This window comes from Podarcis vaucheri (genome assembly GCF_965113315.1).
Source record: "Podarcis vaucheri genome assembly, chromosome: 10".
In the NCBI taxonomy this organism is placed as follows: Eukaryota; Metazoa; Chordata; class Lepidosauria; order Squamata; family Lacertidae; genus Podarcis; species Podarcis vaucheri.
In genome coordinates, this window is record NC_138748.1 from 73,885,067 (window position 1) to 73,903,305 (window position 18,239).

The 18,239-nt window shown below is 45.7% G+C and overlaps 1 protein-coding gene across 1 annotated transcript; it reads left to right on the plus strand.

The window, feature by feature from the left end:
• The first annotated feature begins 888 nt into the window (after positions 1-888).
• LOC309541334 (acrosin-like) lies at positions 889-18,204 on the plus strand. The gene is made up of 5 exons (XM_082239105.1): positions 889-997; positions 3,060-3,263; positions 5,399-5,664; positions 8,291-8,436; positions 17,275-18,204. Exons 1-5 carry the CDS (start codon positions 924-926, stop codon positions 18,046-18,048), a joined length of 1,464 nt encoding a protein of 487 aa, XP_082095231.1. The 5' UTR covers positions 889-923; the 3' UTR covers positions 18,049-18,204.
• Positions 18,205-18,239: the final 35 nt, after the last annotated feature.

Consider the following 18,239-nt stretch of genomic DNA (forward strand, 5'->3'; position numbering starts at 1 on the left):
TCAAATATAATATAAATTTGTCCCATTCTTTGTTGACATTTTGATCCTCCTGGTTTATGATTTCCCCAGTTAATCTTGCAATCTCTGTATAGTCCACATTTTATTCTTGCTGCAACTCTGTGGTTTAAGAAGAGGGACAGCAGATTGCTCTAGGACACCCAATAAGCTTGATGACTGAAGAAGGATTTGAACCCAGGTCCCCACAGTTCCGGTGGTGCTGTGGGTTAAACCACAGAGCCTAGGACTTGCCGATTAGAAGGTCGGTGGTTCGAATTCCTGTGACAGGGTGAGCTCCTATTGCTCGGTCCCTGCTCCTGCCAACCTAGCAGTTTGAAAGCACTGCAAGTAGATAAATAGGTACCACTCCGGTGGGAAGGTAAACGGCGTTTCCGTGCGCTGCTCTGGTTCACCAGAAACATCTTAGTCATGCTGGCCACATGACCCGGAAGCTGTATGCTGGCTCCCTTGGCCAATAAAGCAAGATGAGTGCCGCAACCTCAGAGTCGGTCATGACTGGACCTAATGGTCAGGGGTCCCTTTACCTTTTACCCCGCAGTTCCAGTCCAACCCTACACTGCACATGCTCTATTCTAATCCAAATTTAACAAATAATCATAGTAATAATTCTAAGTAAACTATCTTCAAGCACTCTGCGGGGTTATGGCAATCCTCCTCCACCAGCTGGGCATGGTGAACAAAGAGTTAAAGGTTCCTTCCCAGTTTCCCTCTAGCTCCATGCTCAGGTGCTTGAATGTATCCGTGGTGCAGCCCTGAGACTTCTCAATGCACCTTCCTGGGGCTCAATGACTCGTTCCAAAGGAAACTAAAGAACAACTGCTGGCACTTCTGTGTGATGTCATATAGAACATAGTTCTATATGATGTCAAGTGGAGAGAGAGCAGGAAGCAGCAATCGCAAAGAGGATGAGAAGGCTGCTTCTCGCTCTCCTGGCCCTCCTCACAACCTGCCCTATGCGTGCCGCAGATGACAGCTGCAGGTGAGTGACCACAGCAAGAGCAGCCTCTGTTCACCTGGATGATACCACTAGCTCATTGCAAAGACGCCTTTCCCAGAAAGCTGAATTATGCAGACGGCATCAGTTCCACAGCCTGCAGGGCACAGGCTTGGGTCTACTAGTTACCTAGGGTTGCAGTCTTTCAAAAAGTAAAAACCGGGATACCCCACAAGTTGTTGAGCTTGTCAAGTTGTGGTTGAACATATCAGACGACACAGCGATTCTTCAAACAGCTCTTGTTTATTCACAGGCCAGGACAGAACTGAACTGAACTGAAGGGTTCAGTCAGCCTGCTTATATAGAGTTCCAGTACAATGTAACTGTAACAAAAAACTAAAACTATCCAATCACTGAACATTACTTTCGATCCCTTATTTGCATAACTATATACAGTATCCCCCTGCTGGCCCAGGGTGAGAACTTCAGTACATAACAGAGCTTTATTTTTAGGATGCCACCGAAATTGTTGATCCTACAAATCACCCCTCTGAGAGGCAGCATAAGTAATGGGGAGAGGCGGACCCCTTCTGGTAGAATAGGATAGCCCACTTCCCCTGAATTTAGAAGAGTTGGGTTCAGCTCCTGAAAGAATTGGAAATAATAATAATAATAATAATAATAATAATAATAATAATAATAATAATTTTTTTTTCATATCACCCTTCCCAGTTCAGAAAACCGGGCTCAGGGCAGCTAACAACAAATTTAAAACACTTAATTGATGCAACAAAAACAGCATAAAATACAGTATAAAACATGAATAACAATAAATTCGGAATTCAAAAATCTTTTTTTTGGGGGGGGGGGAATCCATCCAATAAACATTAGCTGGCTAAATTAGTCCTATTTGAGCCAGCGAGGAGACCAGGGGAGAATGAGCTGTGAGATCCCAGAGTGGGTAATCTTCATAAAAAGGGGAGAGGGAGGGAAGGAAGGGGAATAAAAGATCAGGCTAAGTTCAAATTGAAAGCCAGGCAGAATAGCTCTGTCTTACAGGCCCTGCGGAAGGAGGTTAAATCCTGCAGGGCCCTGGTCTTCTGGGACACAGGTTCTATATCTGCTGAAGTGTATAGATAAACCCCATTTCAGCTGCAAGATGCCCTGTTTTCAGGTGTTCTAACCACAAGCTCTGTTAAAGATAAGCTTCTAAGCGAGTCGGCGCTTACTTAGTTGAAATATGCTCGGAGTCCTATAGTGATTTCATGCTCTTTATTGCAGCTTGTAAAACAGTGATTGAATTATCCCCCAAACCTCAGGCTTTTATATACATTATTTACACAATGAGTCCCTTCTGATTGGCTGATTCTGCTTCCCTCCTGGAGCTTGATTGGTCTTTTCCTGCAGGCCAATCAGTTGTTGCATTCTAGGATCCTACCAGACTAAGAGGCTAGTTAACTTCCTCCTGGAGCCTGATTGGTTTTCTCCTGCAAGCCAATCAGTTGTTGCATTCTAGGATCCTACTTGCCTATTGTTGTAGGATCCAAGCTTAGTACATAACATTATAAAATAATAATAATAATAATAATAATAATAATAATAATAATAATAATAATTTGTTTTTACCCCGCCCATCTGGCTGAGTCTCCCCAGCCACTCTGGGCGGCTCCCAATCAGTGTTAAAAACAATACAGCATTAAATATTAAAAACTTCCCTGAACAGGGCTGCCTTCAGATGTCTTTTAAAGACAGGATAGCTGCTTATTTCCTTCACATCTGAAGGGAGGGCATTCCACAGGGCGGGCGCCACTACCGAGAAGGCCCTCTGTCTGGTTCCCTGTAACCTCACTTCTCGCAATGAGGGAACCACCAGAAGGCCCTCGGCGCTGGATCTCAGTGTCCGGGCTAAACGATGGGGGTGGAGACGCTCCTTCAGGTATACATTAGCTGTTGTAACCTTCTGGTCTTTGGTGGAGGAAAAGCGCAACATTTTCATTTCTGACAGTGATGTAAATCGTCTTGGAGAAGCTGTTGAAGGGCAGGATATATAAGCTAACCGAGGAATAAATCCTACCCTTGATGCTCTTTCCGCTGCTCTCCTTTCCAGTGGAATTTGTGGGAGGCGCCCCTTGGCATCCAGCCACAGCAGCTCCCTTGAGATGGGGGGAGGCGTCAACACCTTGCCAGGAACCTGGCCTTGGATGGTCAGCATCCGGACGCCGTTCCGGTCAGGTTATCAGCACACCTGCGGAGGGTCCCTCATCAGCGCCAAGTGGATTCTGACTGCAGCCCACTGCTTTAGAGATAAGAGGTGAGCCAAAGGATCTGGGGCGAGAAATAGACTTGTAGGGGGGCTTTAAAAGAGGACTGGACAAAACCACAGAGGTCAAGCTGTCGGTGCCTATAAGCCACAGTTGCTATGCTCTGCCCCTCATGCTTCTGAATACCAGCTGCTGAGAATCGCAAAGTGGAGACAGTTGCTGTCTGTGGGAATGTTGAGGAAAGTAGGAGAGGATATATTGATTGCATACTATCCCTCCTCACTCCCACTAGTGAGCAAGCAGCAGAGCACATTCCCCTGTGCATTGCTGGCACCAAGCTGATGGATTCGTTAGAATCACTTTAGTTGAGCAATCCAGACTGGCTTCTCCAGTCTGGATTGTTCTTGGTAAGTTTCCCCTTTTATTTCCCTCTTAAAAATATAGTCATACCTTGGGTTAAATATGCTTCAGGTTGAGCGTTTTCAGGTTACGCTCCGTGGCAACCCAGAAGTAATGGAACTCATTACTTCCGGGTTTCACCACTCATGCATGTGCAGATGCTCAAAATGATATCACACACATGCGCAGAAGCGGCGAATCATGACCCGTGCATGCGCAGTCGCCGGTTGCATTCTACTCAGGAAGCGAACGGGGCTCCAGAATGGATCCCATTCGCATCCAGAGGTACCACTGTAATAACACGACAAGTCACGTAGTGATTTCATGCTCTGTATTGCAGCTCGTAATGAATAAATTTCCCTCAAAACCTTGGGATTTATATACATTATTTACACAATGGGTCCTGTGTGATTGGCTGATTCTGCTTTCCTCCTAGAGCCTGATTGGGCTGCTCCTGCAAGCCAACTGGTTGTTGCGTTCTAGGATCCTACCTGCCTATTGTTCTAGGATCCAAGCTCAGTACATGACAAAGAGTAAACCTTACTTACCATACATTCAGTTCACAGTATGTCCTGAAGGCAGGCTTTATCTTGTAGAGAAAAGAAGTTTGAGCTAGGCCTCAGACTTTCTACCTTGTGGCTTCCATCCTCTGGAAGAGTGAGCCATGTGCTGCTGGCTAAGAGTCAGAAGAGAGGAAGATGGCAAAAGAGCAAAAGAGCAAAAGGGGGAAGATGGCTGCATGGCTAGCCCTTTTGTAGGGTCTGCTAGGACCATGCCCATCTACCTGGTCACACAAAGGGGGAGGAGGCTCCACGGCAGGTATGACAGGAAGTCTTCCCTCTCTGGAGCCACATTCCCCTGTGTGTCCACTGTTGTTGTTTAGTCATTTAGTTGTGTCTGACTCTTCGTGACCCCCTGGACCAGAGCACACCAGGCACTCCTGCCTTCCACTGCCTCCCACAGTTTGGTCAAACTCATGCTGGTAGCTTCGAGAACACTGTCCCACCATCTCGTCCTCCGTTGTCCCCTTCTCCTTGTGCCCTCCACCTTTCCCAACACCAGGGTCTTTTCCAGGGAGTCTTCTCCTCACCTGAGGTGGCCAAAGTCTTGGAGCCTCAGCTTCAGGATCTGTCCTTCCAGTGAGCACTCAGGGCTGATTTCCTTCAGAATGGATCGGTTTGATCTTCTTGCAGTCCATGGGACTCTCAAGAATCTCCTCCAGTGCCATAATTCAAAAGCATCAATTCTTCGGTGACCAGCCTTCTTTATGGTCCAGCTCTCACTTCCGTGTCCACTCTAGGCAACAGGAAATGCTGTGTTTGACTGCTTCAGTGATGACACATCCCACACTGTCACACTCAAGTCCTGCTTGCTGACTTCTCACTGGGACATCTCATTGGCCACTGTGAGGACAGGATGTTGGACTAGATAGACCGCTTTTGCTCTGACCATACTGCAGGGCTTTTCTGACCTCATGAAGAGGACAGTGAGCGTTGAGAGTGGAGGGAGGGAGAGAGGCGGAGATTTCACACAGGCGCCAAGGAAAAGCATGAAGGGGGTCGTTGCACCCATGGGTACCACTCTGGCAACCCTAGTGCTAGCTTACGCTCCCCTTCTTGGGGAAGGGGCAGAACTCAGTGGTAGAGCATGGGCACTGCCATCAAATGGTCCCAGGTTCAACTCTGGTCAGCTGTGGTCAGAGCTGCTGTCCATCACAGCAGACAATACTGAGGTAAATGGGCAAAGTGTTGCGTAAGACGCTTCCTGTTTTCTTTCTCTGCTCTAGATATCTAGAAAATTGGGAGCTGCTGTTGGGTTCCACCGTGCTCTCCCGGCCTGGCCCTGATGCGGAGGTGCGCTTCCTCAAGAGGGTGGTGGAGCACGAGAACTACATCCCACAGCAGCAAGTCAACGACATCGCTTTGATAGAGCTGGATGACCCGATCCAGTGCAGTGACTACATCCAGCCTGCCTGCCTGCCAGAGAGCTTTGTGGACGTGTCTGCCATGGCCCATTGCTACATCGCTGGCTGGGGTTACACGCATGAGAAATGTGAGAGAGATGCAGCAATGCCCTGATGCTCCTTTAGGCCTGGGACAGGATGGGAAGCAGTGGAACAACCGTGTGATTAATCAGAAGGAAGCCCAGTCTCTGCTGGCAGTCTCTCTCCCCCACCCCACCCCCAAAAAACCCAGCCTCCAAGACCCTAAAAGCATCAATGCTGCAAAATCAGAAGTTTGCAGCAGAAAAGCTGTACCGTGAGCCAAGGGCATATGATCTCCATACACCTTGGGACTGCAGCTGGTGGGCTGAGGTCATAACAGAGATGCCTTGAGCTAAGAACGGTTATGTATGCTTTTAAAACAGGGGTCAGCAACCTTTTTCAGCTGTGGGCCGGTCCACCGTCCCTCAGACCATGTGGTGGGCCGGACTATATTTTGGGGGAAAATATGAACGAATTCCTATTCCCCCAAAATAACTCAGAGATGCATTTTAAATAAAAGCACACATTGTACTCATGTAAAAGCGCGCTGATTTCTGGACCGTCCACGGGCTGGATTGAGAAGGCGATTGGGCCGGATCCGGCCCACGGGCCTTAGGTTGACGACCCCTGTTTCAAAAGAAGAAGAAAAATGAAGAGAGGAAAGCAGGAAAGGGGTGGCAAAGCCGAGAGAGAAAGAGTGAAGGCGTCAAAGGAGAAAAATAGACACACCGTGTAATATTGGACTTCAAGCGGTAGTCTACAAACTCAGTTTGGCTCTACATCAGTGTAACTGTTGTTGCTTTCCCCAGTGAATCCTGGGAATTGTAGTTCATGAGGATGCTGGGATGCATGTGTTAGAGATCTCTTGACACTCATCCCAGGGTCCCTTGGTGAGATAACTATGAAACCAGTTCAAGTCTGTGGTATTGTCCCAATTCAAGTCACGTCCTTTGATATGCAAAGTTGGAACAGGACAAATGGTTTCCAAAAAGACAGAACCATGCACAAAAGTGGGGCCTAGGGATGAAGAGGAAGTAGGGAAGGGTGCACAGATTTATATGGGCTGCAAAGAGTGTACTCAAGTATACTGCACAGTTTAGGCCACTGGTGTCCAAACTTTTTTCAAAGAGGGCCAGATTTGATGAAGTGACCAAAGGGCTAACTAAACTTATTGACATTTTTTTAGGGTTTGAGTTTTTGAGGTTTTTTTAGCACAGGAAATAAACTGCCAGGATTGAACAGGATTAGGCCCCCCAAACAGACTTTAGACATGCCGGGCTTAGGCAAGCCTGATGACCTATAAATGTTGTTCAACACCATCTTCCATCGACCCCACCCAGCATCACCCATGGTAGAGAATTATGGGAGATGGAGTCCAACAACATCTGGTTTGGCACCAGAGTGGCAAGCCCTGGTACAGCCCTTCAAATAATAAGCCCTGAGGAAATGTAGTTAAAATCACTGAATGGAAAATGAAATCATTCAATATGTCACTCTGAAGGTATGGCTAAGACACAAACCTCTCATAAACTGTAGCAGTGTTAGAAACAGAGATATGAAAGCTAGAAACTGAGATACGGAAGCTAGGAGCTAAATGACACCTTAAGACTAGGGCACAACAACGGAATGTCTAGGCACGCTTTTTAATAACAAGAATACAAAGCTGAAAGTGAATGAACTGCAGCTAAAATATTATGTTTGTTTTTCACATGGTCTACTCTAGTCCTTCCGCTGCCCCCCCTAATATTCTTAAGGGGGTCTCTTCTCCTGTCTTCAGAGAGTAGCTGGAAGTGGGGAGGCAGAAAAAGGTCCTCCTTTCCTTCCACTCTGCAGTTTTAATCTGAAATTTTAGGTGCAGTACTGTGCCCAGAGCTCAGAAATCACTTGCCCTAATGAAATCCCATTGCAAAATGCGCCTAGAACAATGGGATTTTTTTAAAAAAAATAAATTTCATTAGTATTTTCCACACAACAACACGAAAAATATCGGAAAATGATAATACACAACACACAAAAACCAACATTCAAAAACTAAAGAAAGGGGGAAAAAACAAAAAAAAACACAAATCCATATCTTACAAGTTAATACTATAAACACTAAAACAACAAGAAGATATTGACTTCCACCAATCCCACAGCACCTCCTTTATCTCTCATTGTGTCTTCCTGTTTTCCTGATCATCTCTATCCTAGTATCTAGATATAAATCCCTCTTTCTTATCCTTTCAATTCACAAAATTATTCCAGACTCAGCCAGATTTCTGTCCTCAAAGCTTGACTTTGGAGGTATTCATTTAGGCACTCCCAGAACAATGGGAATTTTGAACACTGAACTGTAGTCTGTTTTTAGAGATGCAATGGCCCAACTGTCGCCTTTGTGCAAGTCGATCTGCACCTATTTCAGAAGTTCTGCCTCTGCACACATTCTGATATTGACTTCTTTTATTGACCCAGTCAAGCACATGGAGTGAGATTCGCCAGGTAATGGGAACCCCCAGCCCTAGTCTCTGGCAAGGAGCTACTGGGTCAAACAGCCTTCTAAGCATAACTCACCACATAGGAAGGCGAAGGATGGCTGGTTCCAAGGGTTTTCCCCGGGAATAGAAAATGAGTAGACAACAGAGAAAAAGGCTGGAGCGTTCACTGGACGGGTCCTGCGCATGTAGAAATTTCATAACTGTTTTCTCCTTACAGCGAATGCTCCATCCGACATCCTGAAGGAGGCCAAAGTGGAACTTATTTCCCAAGAAAGGTGCAATAGCACTTCCTGGTACTATGGAAGCATCAGAGTCAACAACCTGTGTGCAGGGTTCGAGGCAGGAGGCATTGACACTTGCCAGGTATGTGAATTTGGGCTGCTGCCACTCACCTGCATCTTCCAACTTTCCTGCGTCTTCGGCCAGATACTTCTTCAATTCTCTCATCACCGGCTAGTGCTGAGGAAAAGTTACAAAGCAGGGCTGAGGTGTGCCCCAGCCAGCATCAAGGCCAAGTGTTTAAAAGGGGAGTAGAATCGTTGGAAGGGACCTGTAATGGGAATTGGGGGTTGCTCGTGTGTAAGTTGCCGCCACTCTCAGTGAGGTTGCCTGGATAAACCTTTCCCTGGCTGGACAGTCCTGATTCCGCGTCTGTCTCAGTCACTGGCAGAATCCGTCAGTGGGCGTTTCCTGAACTTCTTCCAACATAAAAGTTCCTTGACGGATAGTCTCCGCCTAGCCTCCCTGCGCGGAAGTCTTCTGCGCAGGGTGGGTGTGGTCAGTGGAGGACCAATGCTCTCCCCGCTGGTCTCTGGCGGAGAGTCCTGGAGCCATCCCTCCGAAGCCCGCCTCCGCCCGCCTTTCTCCCTGGTGTAACGCTGATTTCCTTCCCCGGTTACTGAGTCCCCTCTTTTCCTGCTGGGACCTTCTCCGGCATCGCTCGGGAGCCCTTCCTCCACTCCTGACTGCGATGGCAGTTCCCTGACAGGACCCCAGGGGGACATCTAGCTCAACCCCCCATCCACAATGCAGGAAGAATAATAATAATAATTTATTATTTATACCCCGCCCATCTGGCTGGGTTTCCCCAGCCACTCTGGGCGGCTTCCAAAAGAATATTAAAATACTGTGATACATCAAACATTAAAAGCTTCCCTAAATCTCAGCTAAAGCATCCTGGACAGAGGGCCATCCAATCTCTGCTGTAAAACCTCCAAGGAAGGAGAGGCCACCACTGGCAAGGGGATAAAATGAGGGCATCTGCCACCATTGTGTTCTGTGCCATTCAGAAAACATACATGGTCCCAGTCTCATGAAACCTAGCACCTTCTGCGTGCAAGTCAAAGCGATTTGCAAACGTCCCAGAGAAACAGCTCCTTACAAAAGATGGCACCTCACCAAAGCTCGAGTTTTTTGGGGAGGTTTTTTGGATGAAAAAATTATTTATTGAAATTCATTAATGTCATTACAGATTTAACTTCACACATATACTATATATATATATATTTAAATTAGTTTAACTTAGAATGTTAATTTAACCTTCTAATTACACTTAGATATCAGCTAAGCTAAAATCATATAATGGTACATGAAGTAAAGTAAAACAACAACAAGAAACCAAAGTAAAATAAATATAGACTTCCCATCATTTGCCAATATAGCTGACATTTGTGATTTTGACTGTACTTATAATTATTATTATTGTTGTTGTTGTTTAGTCATTCAGTCGTGTCCGACTCTTCATGACCCCATGAACCAGAGCACGCCAGGCACTCCTGTCTTCCACTGCCTCCTGCAGCTTGGTCAGATTCATGTTTATAGCTTCGAGAAAACTGTCCAACCATCTCGTCCTCTGTCATCCCCTTCTGCTTGTGCCCTCAATCTTTCCCCACATCAGGGTCTTTTCCAGGGAGTCTTCTCTTCTCATGAGGTGGCCAAAGTCTTGGAGCCTCAGCTTCATGATCTGTCCTTCCAGTGAGCACTCAGGGCTAATTTCCTTAAGAATGGATGTGTTTGATCTTCTTGCAGTCCATGGGACACTCAAGAGTCTCCTCCAGCACCAGAATTCAAAAGCATCAATTCTTCGGCGATCAGCCATCTTTATGGTCCAGCTCTCACTTCCATACATACGAGACAGGCCTGGGGATTAACATGACAGCAAAAAATGGAAATTTATTTAAAGACAATTATGAAAAATGCTGGGCCGAAGTGAAAAAAGATTTAGTAATTTGGTCAAATTTGAAGCTTTCACTGTTGGGTCGTATTGCTGCGATAAAAATGAATGTATTGCCTAGTATGTTGTTCTTGTTTCAAACATTACAAATTGTGGGTAAAATGGACTGTTTCAAGAAGTGGCAGACAGATATTTATAGATTTGGCTGGCAGGGCAAGAAGCCTAGAATAAAATTTAAAATTCTAACATATGCAAAGGAAAGAGGTGGATTTGCCCTGCCAGACTTTAAACTTTACTATGAATCAGCAACTTTTTGCTGGTTGAAAGAATGGCTGCTTCTTGAAAACACAGACATTTTGGATTTAGAAGGTTTTAACAATGTATTTGGATGGCATGCATATCTGTGGTATGATAAGGTCAAAGCACATAAAGCGTTTAAAAATCATATTGTCAGGAAAGCATTGTTTAATGTCTGGATAAGATACAAGGATTTATTGGAAAATAAAACCCCAAGGCGGCTGTCACCGATGGAAGCCAAAGCACAGAAAAAGCTCAATATGGAGACCAAATGGCCAAAATATTGGGAAATTCTGGAACAAGAGGGAGATAGACTGAAATTGCAGAGTTTTGAGGAACTAAAAAATAAAGTGCGAGATTGGCTTCATTATTATCAGATAATGGAGGCATATAATTCGGACAAGAAAATTGGTTTCCAGGTAGAGAAATCAAAATTAGAAACAGAACTGTTAGAACCCAATACTAAGATTTTGTCAAGGATGTACAATCTGCTGTTGAAATGGAATACTCAGGATGAAATGGTGAAATCTGTTATGTTTAAATGGGCACAAGATGTGGGACATAATATAATGATGGCTGACTGGGAACAGTTATGGACCACAGGTATGAAGTTTATGGCATGTAATGCCTTAAGAGAGAATATTATGAAAATGGTATACAGGTGGTACATGACCCCAGTCAAGCTTGCAAAAATCTATCATTTGCCCGATAACAAATGTTGGAAACGTAAAGAACCTGAAGGTACATTCTTTCACCTTTGGTGGACGTGCCCAAGGATTAAGGCTTTCTGGGAGATGATCTATAATGAATTGAAAAAAGTATTTAAATATACCTTCTTGAAGAAACCAGAGGCCTTCCTCCTGGGCATAGTCGGTCAATTGGTGCCAAAGAAGGACAGAACTTTTTTTATGTATGCCACAACAGCAGCAAGAATACTCATCGCAAAGTATTGGAAGACACAAGATCTACCCACTCTGGAAGAATGGCAGATGAAGGTGATTGATTATATGGAACTGGTGGAAATGACTGGCAGAATCTGAGACCAGGGAGAAGAAGAAGAAGAAGAGTTTGGATTTGCTATCCCGCTTTATCACTACCCTAAGGAGTCTCAAAGCGGCTAACATTCTCCTTTCCCTTCCTCCCCCACAACAAACACTCTGTGAGGTGAGTGGGGCTGAGAGACTTCAAAGAAGTGTGACTGGCCCAAGGTCACCCAGCAGCTGCAGGCGGAGGAGCGGAGACATGAACCCGGTTCCCCAGATTACGAGACTACCGCTCTTAACCACTACATCACACTGGCTCCCAGAGTTGGTGGAAGAAGATTGGAAGAAATTTAAAGACTATTTACAGAAATATTGTAAAATTAATGAATGTTAGAATGATGTTGGATAGAAACTAAGTGGTTTTTAGCTGCAATACTATAAGGAAATATGAAAAATGGATTACTAATAGGTAAAGATTTAATGTTACTGTACAATATTTTAAGATTAAAGATTAGGATAAATAAAGAGGGGAAGGATTTGCTGAACCAACAAACTGAATTGGAATACAAAAAAGGGAGGCGTGAGGAGGTCCGGGAAACTAATGAAAAATAAGTAATGGAAAGACTGAGTTGTTTTTAATTATTTTTATTTTGTATTTTTTTTAATTTTTTGTAATATTTTGAAAATCTTAATAAATTTCTTATAAAAAAAATAAGAATGGATGTGTTTGATCTTCTTGCAGTCCATGGGACACTCAAGAGTCTCCTCCAGCACCATAATTCAAAAGCACCCATTTTTCGGAGATCAGCCTTCTTTATGGTCCAGCTCTCACTTCCATACATCACTACTGGGAAAACCAAGGCTTTAACTGTATGGACCTTTGTTGGAAAGATGATGTCTCTGCTTTTTAAGATGCTGTCTAGGTTTGTCATTGCTTTCCTCCCAAGAAGCAGGCGTCTTTTAATTTCGTGGCTGCTGTCACCATCTGCAGTGATCATGGAGCTCAAGAAAGTAAAATCTCTCACTGCCTCCATTTCTTCCGCTTCTATTTGCCAGGAGGTGATGGGCCCAGTGGCCATGATCTTCGTTTTTTTGATGTTGAGCTTCAGACCATATTTTGCTTCACTCCTCTTTCACCCTCATTAAAAGGTTTTTAATTCCTCCACACTTTCTGCCATCAAGATTGTGTCATCTGCATATCTGAGGTTGTTGATATTTCTTCCGGCGATCTTAATTCTGGCTTGGGATTCATCCAGCCCAGCCTTTTGCATGATGAATTCTGCATATAAGTTAAATAAGCAGGGAGACAATATACAGCCTTGTCACACTCCTTTCCCAATTTTGAACCAATCAGTTGTTCCATATCCAGTTCTAACTGTAGCTTCTTGTCCCACATAGAGATTTCTCAGGAGACAGATGAGGTGATCAGGCACTCCCATTTCTTTAAGAACTTGCCATAGTTTGCTGTGGTTGACACAGTCAAAGGCTTTTGCATAGCCAATGAAGTAGATGTCTTTCTGGAACTCTCTAGCTTTCTCCATAATCCAGTGCATGTTTGCCATTTGGTCTCTGGTTCCTCTGCCTCTTCTAAATCCAGCTTGCACTTCTGGGAGTTCTTGGTCCACATACTGCTTAAGCCTGCCTTGTAGAATTTTAAGCATAACCTTGCTAGCGTGTGAAATGAGTGCAATTGTGCAATTGTGCGGTAGTTGGAGCATTCTTTGGCACTGCCCTTCTTTGGGATTGGGATGTAGACTGATCTTCTCCAATCCTCTGGCCACTGCTGAGTTTTCCAAATTTTCTGGCATATTGAGTGTAGCGCCTTAACAGCATCATCTTTTAAATTTTTAAATAGTTCAGCTGGAATATCATCACTTCCACTGGCCTTGTTATTAGCAGTGCTTTCTAAGGCCCATTTGACTTCACTCTCCAGGATGTCTGGCTCAAGGTCAGCAACCACACTACCTGGGGTGTACGAGACATCCATATCCTTCTGGTATAATTCCTCTGTGTATTCTTGCCACCTCTTCTTGATGTCTTCTGCTTCTGTTAGGTCCTTTCCACTTTTGTCTTTTATTATGGTAATCTTTGTACGAAATGTTCCTTTCATATCTCCAGTTTTCTTGAACAAATCTCTTGTTTTTCCTAATCTCTTGTTTTTCCTATTCTATTTTCCTATTCTATTGTTTTCCTCTATCTCTTTGCATTGCTCGTTTAAGAAGGCCTTCTTGCTATTTTTTGGAAATCTGCATTCAATTTCCTGTATCTTTCACTATCTCCTTCGCATTTTTCTTGCCTTCTCTCCCCCGCTATTTGTAAGGCCTCGTTGGACAGCCACTTTGCTTTCTTGCATTTCCTTTTCATTGGGATGGTTTTTCTTGCTGCCTCCTGTATAATGTTACGAGCCTCCACCCATAGTTCTTCAGGCACTCTGTCCACCAAATCTAAATCCTTAAACCTGTTCCTCACTTCCACTGTGTATTCATAAGGGATTTGACTTAGATTGTATCTTACCAGCCCAGTGGTTTTTCCTACTTTCTTGAGTTTAAGCTTGAATTTTGCTATAAGAAGCTGATGATCTGAGCCACAGTCAGCTCCAGGTCTTGTTTTTGCTGACTGTATAGAGCTTCTCCATCTTTGGCTGCAGAAAATATATTCAATCTGATTCCGATGCTGCCCATCTGGTGATATCCATGTGTAGAGTCATCTCTTCTGTTGTTGGAAAAGAGTGTTTGTGATGACCATAATAATAATTTATTATTTATACCCCGCCCATCTGGCTGGGCTTCCCCAGCCATTCTGGGCAGTTTCCAAGAAATATTAAAATACTGTGATACATCAAACATTAAAAGCCTCCCTAAACAGGGCTGCCTTCAGATGTCTTCTATAAGTCTGGTAGTTGTTGTTCTCTTTGACATCTGGTGGGAGGGCGTTCCACAGGGAGGGCGCCACTACCGAGAAGGCCCTCTGCCTAGTTCCCTGTAACTTGGCTTCTCGCAGGGAGGGAACCGCCAGGAGGGCCCTTGGTGCTGGACCTCAGTGTCCGGGTAGAACGATGGGGGTGGAGACGCTCCTTCAGATATACTGGACCAAGGCCGTTTAGGGCTTTAAAGGTCAGCACCAACACTTTGAATTGTGCTCGGAAACATCCTGGGAGCCAATGTAGCTCTTTCAAGATCGGTGTTATATGGTCTCGGCAGCCACTCCCAGTCCCCAGTCTAGCTGCCGCATTCTGGATTAGTTGTAGTTTCTGGGTCACCTTCAAAGGTAGCCCCTTGTAGAGTGCATTGCAGTAGTCCAAGTGGGAGATAACCAGAGCATGCACCACTCTGGCGAGGCAGTCCGCAGGCAGATAGGGTCTCAGCCTACGTACCAGATGGAGCTGGTACACAGCTGCCCTGGACACAGATTTGACCTGTGCCTCCATGGACAGCTGTGAGTCCAAAATGACTCCCAGGCTGTGCACCTGGTCCTTCAGGGGCACAGTTACCCAATCAGGACCAGGGAATCCTCCACATCTGCCCGCCTCCTGTCCCCCAAAAACAGTACTTCTGTCTTGTCAGGATTCAATCTCAATCTGTTAGCCGCCATCCATCCTCCAACCGCCTCCAGACACTCACACAGGACCTTCACCGCCTTCACTGGTTCTGATTTAAAAGAGAGGTAGAGCTGGGTATCATCCGCATACTAATGAACACCCAGCCCAAACCCCCTGATGATCTCTCCCAGCGGTTGCATGTAGATGTTGAAAAGCATGGGGGAGAGGACAGAACCCTGAGGCACCCCACAAGTGGGAGCCCAGGGATCTGATCACTCATCCCCCACCACCACTTTCTGAACACGGCCCAGGAGGAAGGAGCGGAACCACTGTATGACAGTACCCCCAGCTCCCAGCCCCTCAAGACGCTCCAGAAGGATGTTATGGTCGATGGTATCAAACGCCGCTGAGAGATCCAGCAGAACTAGGAAACAGCTCTCACCTTTGTCCCTTGCCCGCCAGAGATCATCAACCAGTGCGACCAAGGCAGTTTCAGTCCTATGATGAGGCCTGAATCCCAGCTTGTTCTCTTGGCAGAACTCTATTAGCCTTTGCCCTGCTTCAATTTGAACTCCAAGGCCAAACTTGCCAGTTGTTCCTTTTATCTCTTGACTCCCTACTTTAGCATTCCAATCCCCTATAATGAGAAGAACATCCTTCTTTGGTGTCATTTCTATAAGTTGTTGTAAGTCTTCATAGAATTGGTCAGTTTCAGTTTCTTCAGCACCAGTGGTTGGTGCATAAACTTGGATTACTGTGATGTTAAAAGGTCTGCCTTGGATTCGTATCGATATTATTCTATCATTTTTTGAGATTGCATCCCAGTACAGCTTTCGCCACTCTTTTGTTGACTTTGAGAGCCACTCCATTTCTTTTACGGGATTCTTGCCCACAGTTCTTGAGAGTCCTTTCGGCTTTGGCCCAGCCGCTTCATCAGCTCTGAATCTACTTGTACTTGTCCTCCACTCTTCCTCAGTAGCATGTTGGACGCCTTCCGACCTGAGGGGCTCATCTTCCAGCGTCATAACTTTTATATGCCTGTTGTCTTTGTCCATGGAGTTTTCTTGGCAGGGATACTGGAGTGGCTTGCCGATTCCTGCTCCAGGTGGATCACGTTTGGTCAAAACTCTCCGCTATGACCTGTCCATCTTGGATGGCCCTGCACGGCATAGCTCATAGCTTCTCTGAGTTATTCAAGCCCCTTTGCCATGGCAAGGCAGTGATCCATGAAGGGGACTTATAATTATTACCTTACATTTAATATACTTTCTAATACTTTCTTACAACCTAGCACAGAGGGAAGATGAGGGACTTTCCTGGAGGTTTTTAAGCAGAGGTTGGGTAGCCATCTACCATGGATGCTTTAGCTGAGATTCCTGCATTGCAGAGGGGTGGACTAGATGGGCCCCTTCCAACTCGATAATTTGATGATTTGATGATTCATTGACATTTTTATTATATTAAAACAGGCATAGACAAACTCGGCCCTCCAGATGTTTTGGGACTACAACTCCCATCATCCCTAGCTAACAGGACCAGTAGTCAAGGATGATGGGAGTTGTAGTCCCAAAACATCTGGAGGGCCGAGTTTGCCTATGCCTGTATTAAAACATATTATTATTAAAACTAATATAGTGTAATATATAAAAATAATATATCGAGGTAATATTGTTATATAAAAATAATAAGAACAGCATTTTTTCTATGACTTCTTATTTTGTTATATACTTCCTTTCCTGCTGCATATCTAGGCACTGAACCACACTTTAAAGTGCCATGTCCAAATGGGTTGTTTTAATTCCTGCTCCTTTCCTCAGGAAAAGCTGCTCTTTACCGCTGAATTGAAGAAAACAGCAATCTGCAGAAAAACCCAAATTGCTTTTTGTTCCGATTGAACACGAAAGAATGTGTTTTCCTGGGGAAAGTGGCAGGACAAACAAACGAAAAGCACTCAGACCTTGAGCTTGGAAGCACAGACCTGTGTCTAGAAAGGTCAGTGTGGATGAGCTCTGAGTCAGACCACTGGCCATCAGTACTGTCTACACTGACCGGCAGCCATGGCCCTCCAGGTTTCTGGCAGGAGTCCCCCTGTCCACCTGGAGATGCCACTGGGGACTGGACCTGGGACCTTCCTCTGGCAGGGCAGGGACTCTCTCCACTGAGTGGCTGGCCTTCCCCTTCCTCACACGGCTGTCCTCTCCCCACTGCAGGGCGACAGCGGCGGGCCCCTCATGTGCCGGGAGGATCGCTCCGAGCGCTACTGGGTGGTGGGGATCACCAGCTGGGGACTGGGCTGCGCCAGAGCCCAGAAGCCCGGCGTCTACACCTCCACGCAGCACTTCTTCAACTGGATCCAGAGCTACACAAGGCCAAACTCACAACCACCCCCGGCGCCGACCGAGGAAGAGCAGGCGCCTGAAGAAACTGAGCCGACACTCGAGCCAAATCTGCACATGTCTGAGTCGGACTGGTCAGAGATATTAGCCCCACCGCAAATGGAAACAGCACCCGAACCAAATCCTCAGCCGCCACCCCAGAAACCCAAACGACCCAGATTGCTTCGGTTTCCACAGCTGCCGCCCGCATCTGAAGCACCACCCCAAAGGGCAGAGCCACAGCCTGTAACAGACACCACAACCACAACCATGACCACCACTACCACCACTACCACCACCACTACCACCACTACCACCACTACCACCACCACTACCACCACGACACCCACCACTACCACCACTACCACCACCACTACCACCACGACACCCACCACTACCACCACCACGACACCCACCACTACTACCACAACACCCACCACTACTACCACAACACCCACCACTACTACCACAACACCCACAACAACGACCCCGTATTATTTCATACCATATATTCCAAAACGCAAAAAGAACAGACAAATGACCACCAGCGTCAGCTACGGCAGCAGTTGGGGTAGCTGGCCTGGCAAACGGGCGCCATTGCAAGCCTGACGTCGGCGTTTGTGACGCAGCCCGTCCTTTTATTAACTTTATAAGCGTTCAGTTACGCAAGCAAAGTGTTCCACAATGGAGCGTGTCGGTATATCCAATGTGTTGAAATCGTTGTGCTTAAAAATAAAGACATGCCACGCTTAGCCTGTGTTCGAATGGCGATTGCTCGGAGTCCCAATATTGCAAGCTTT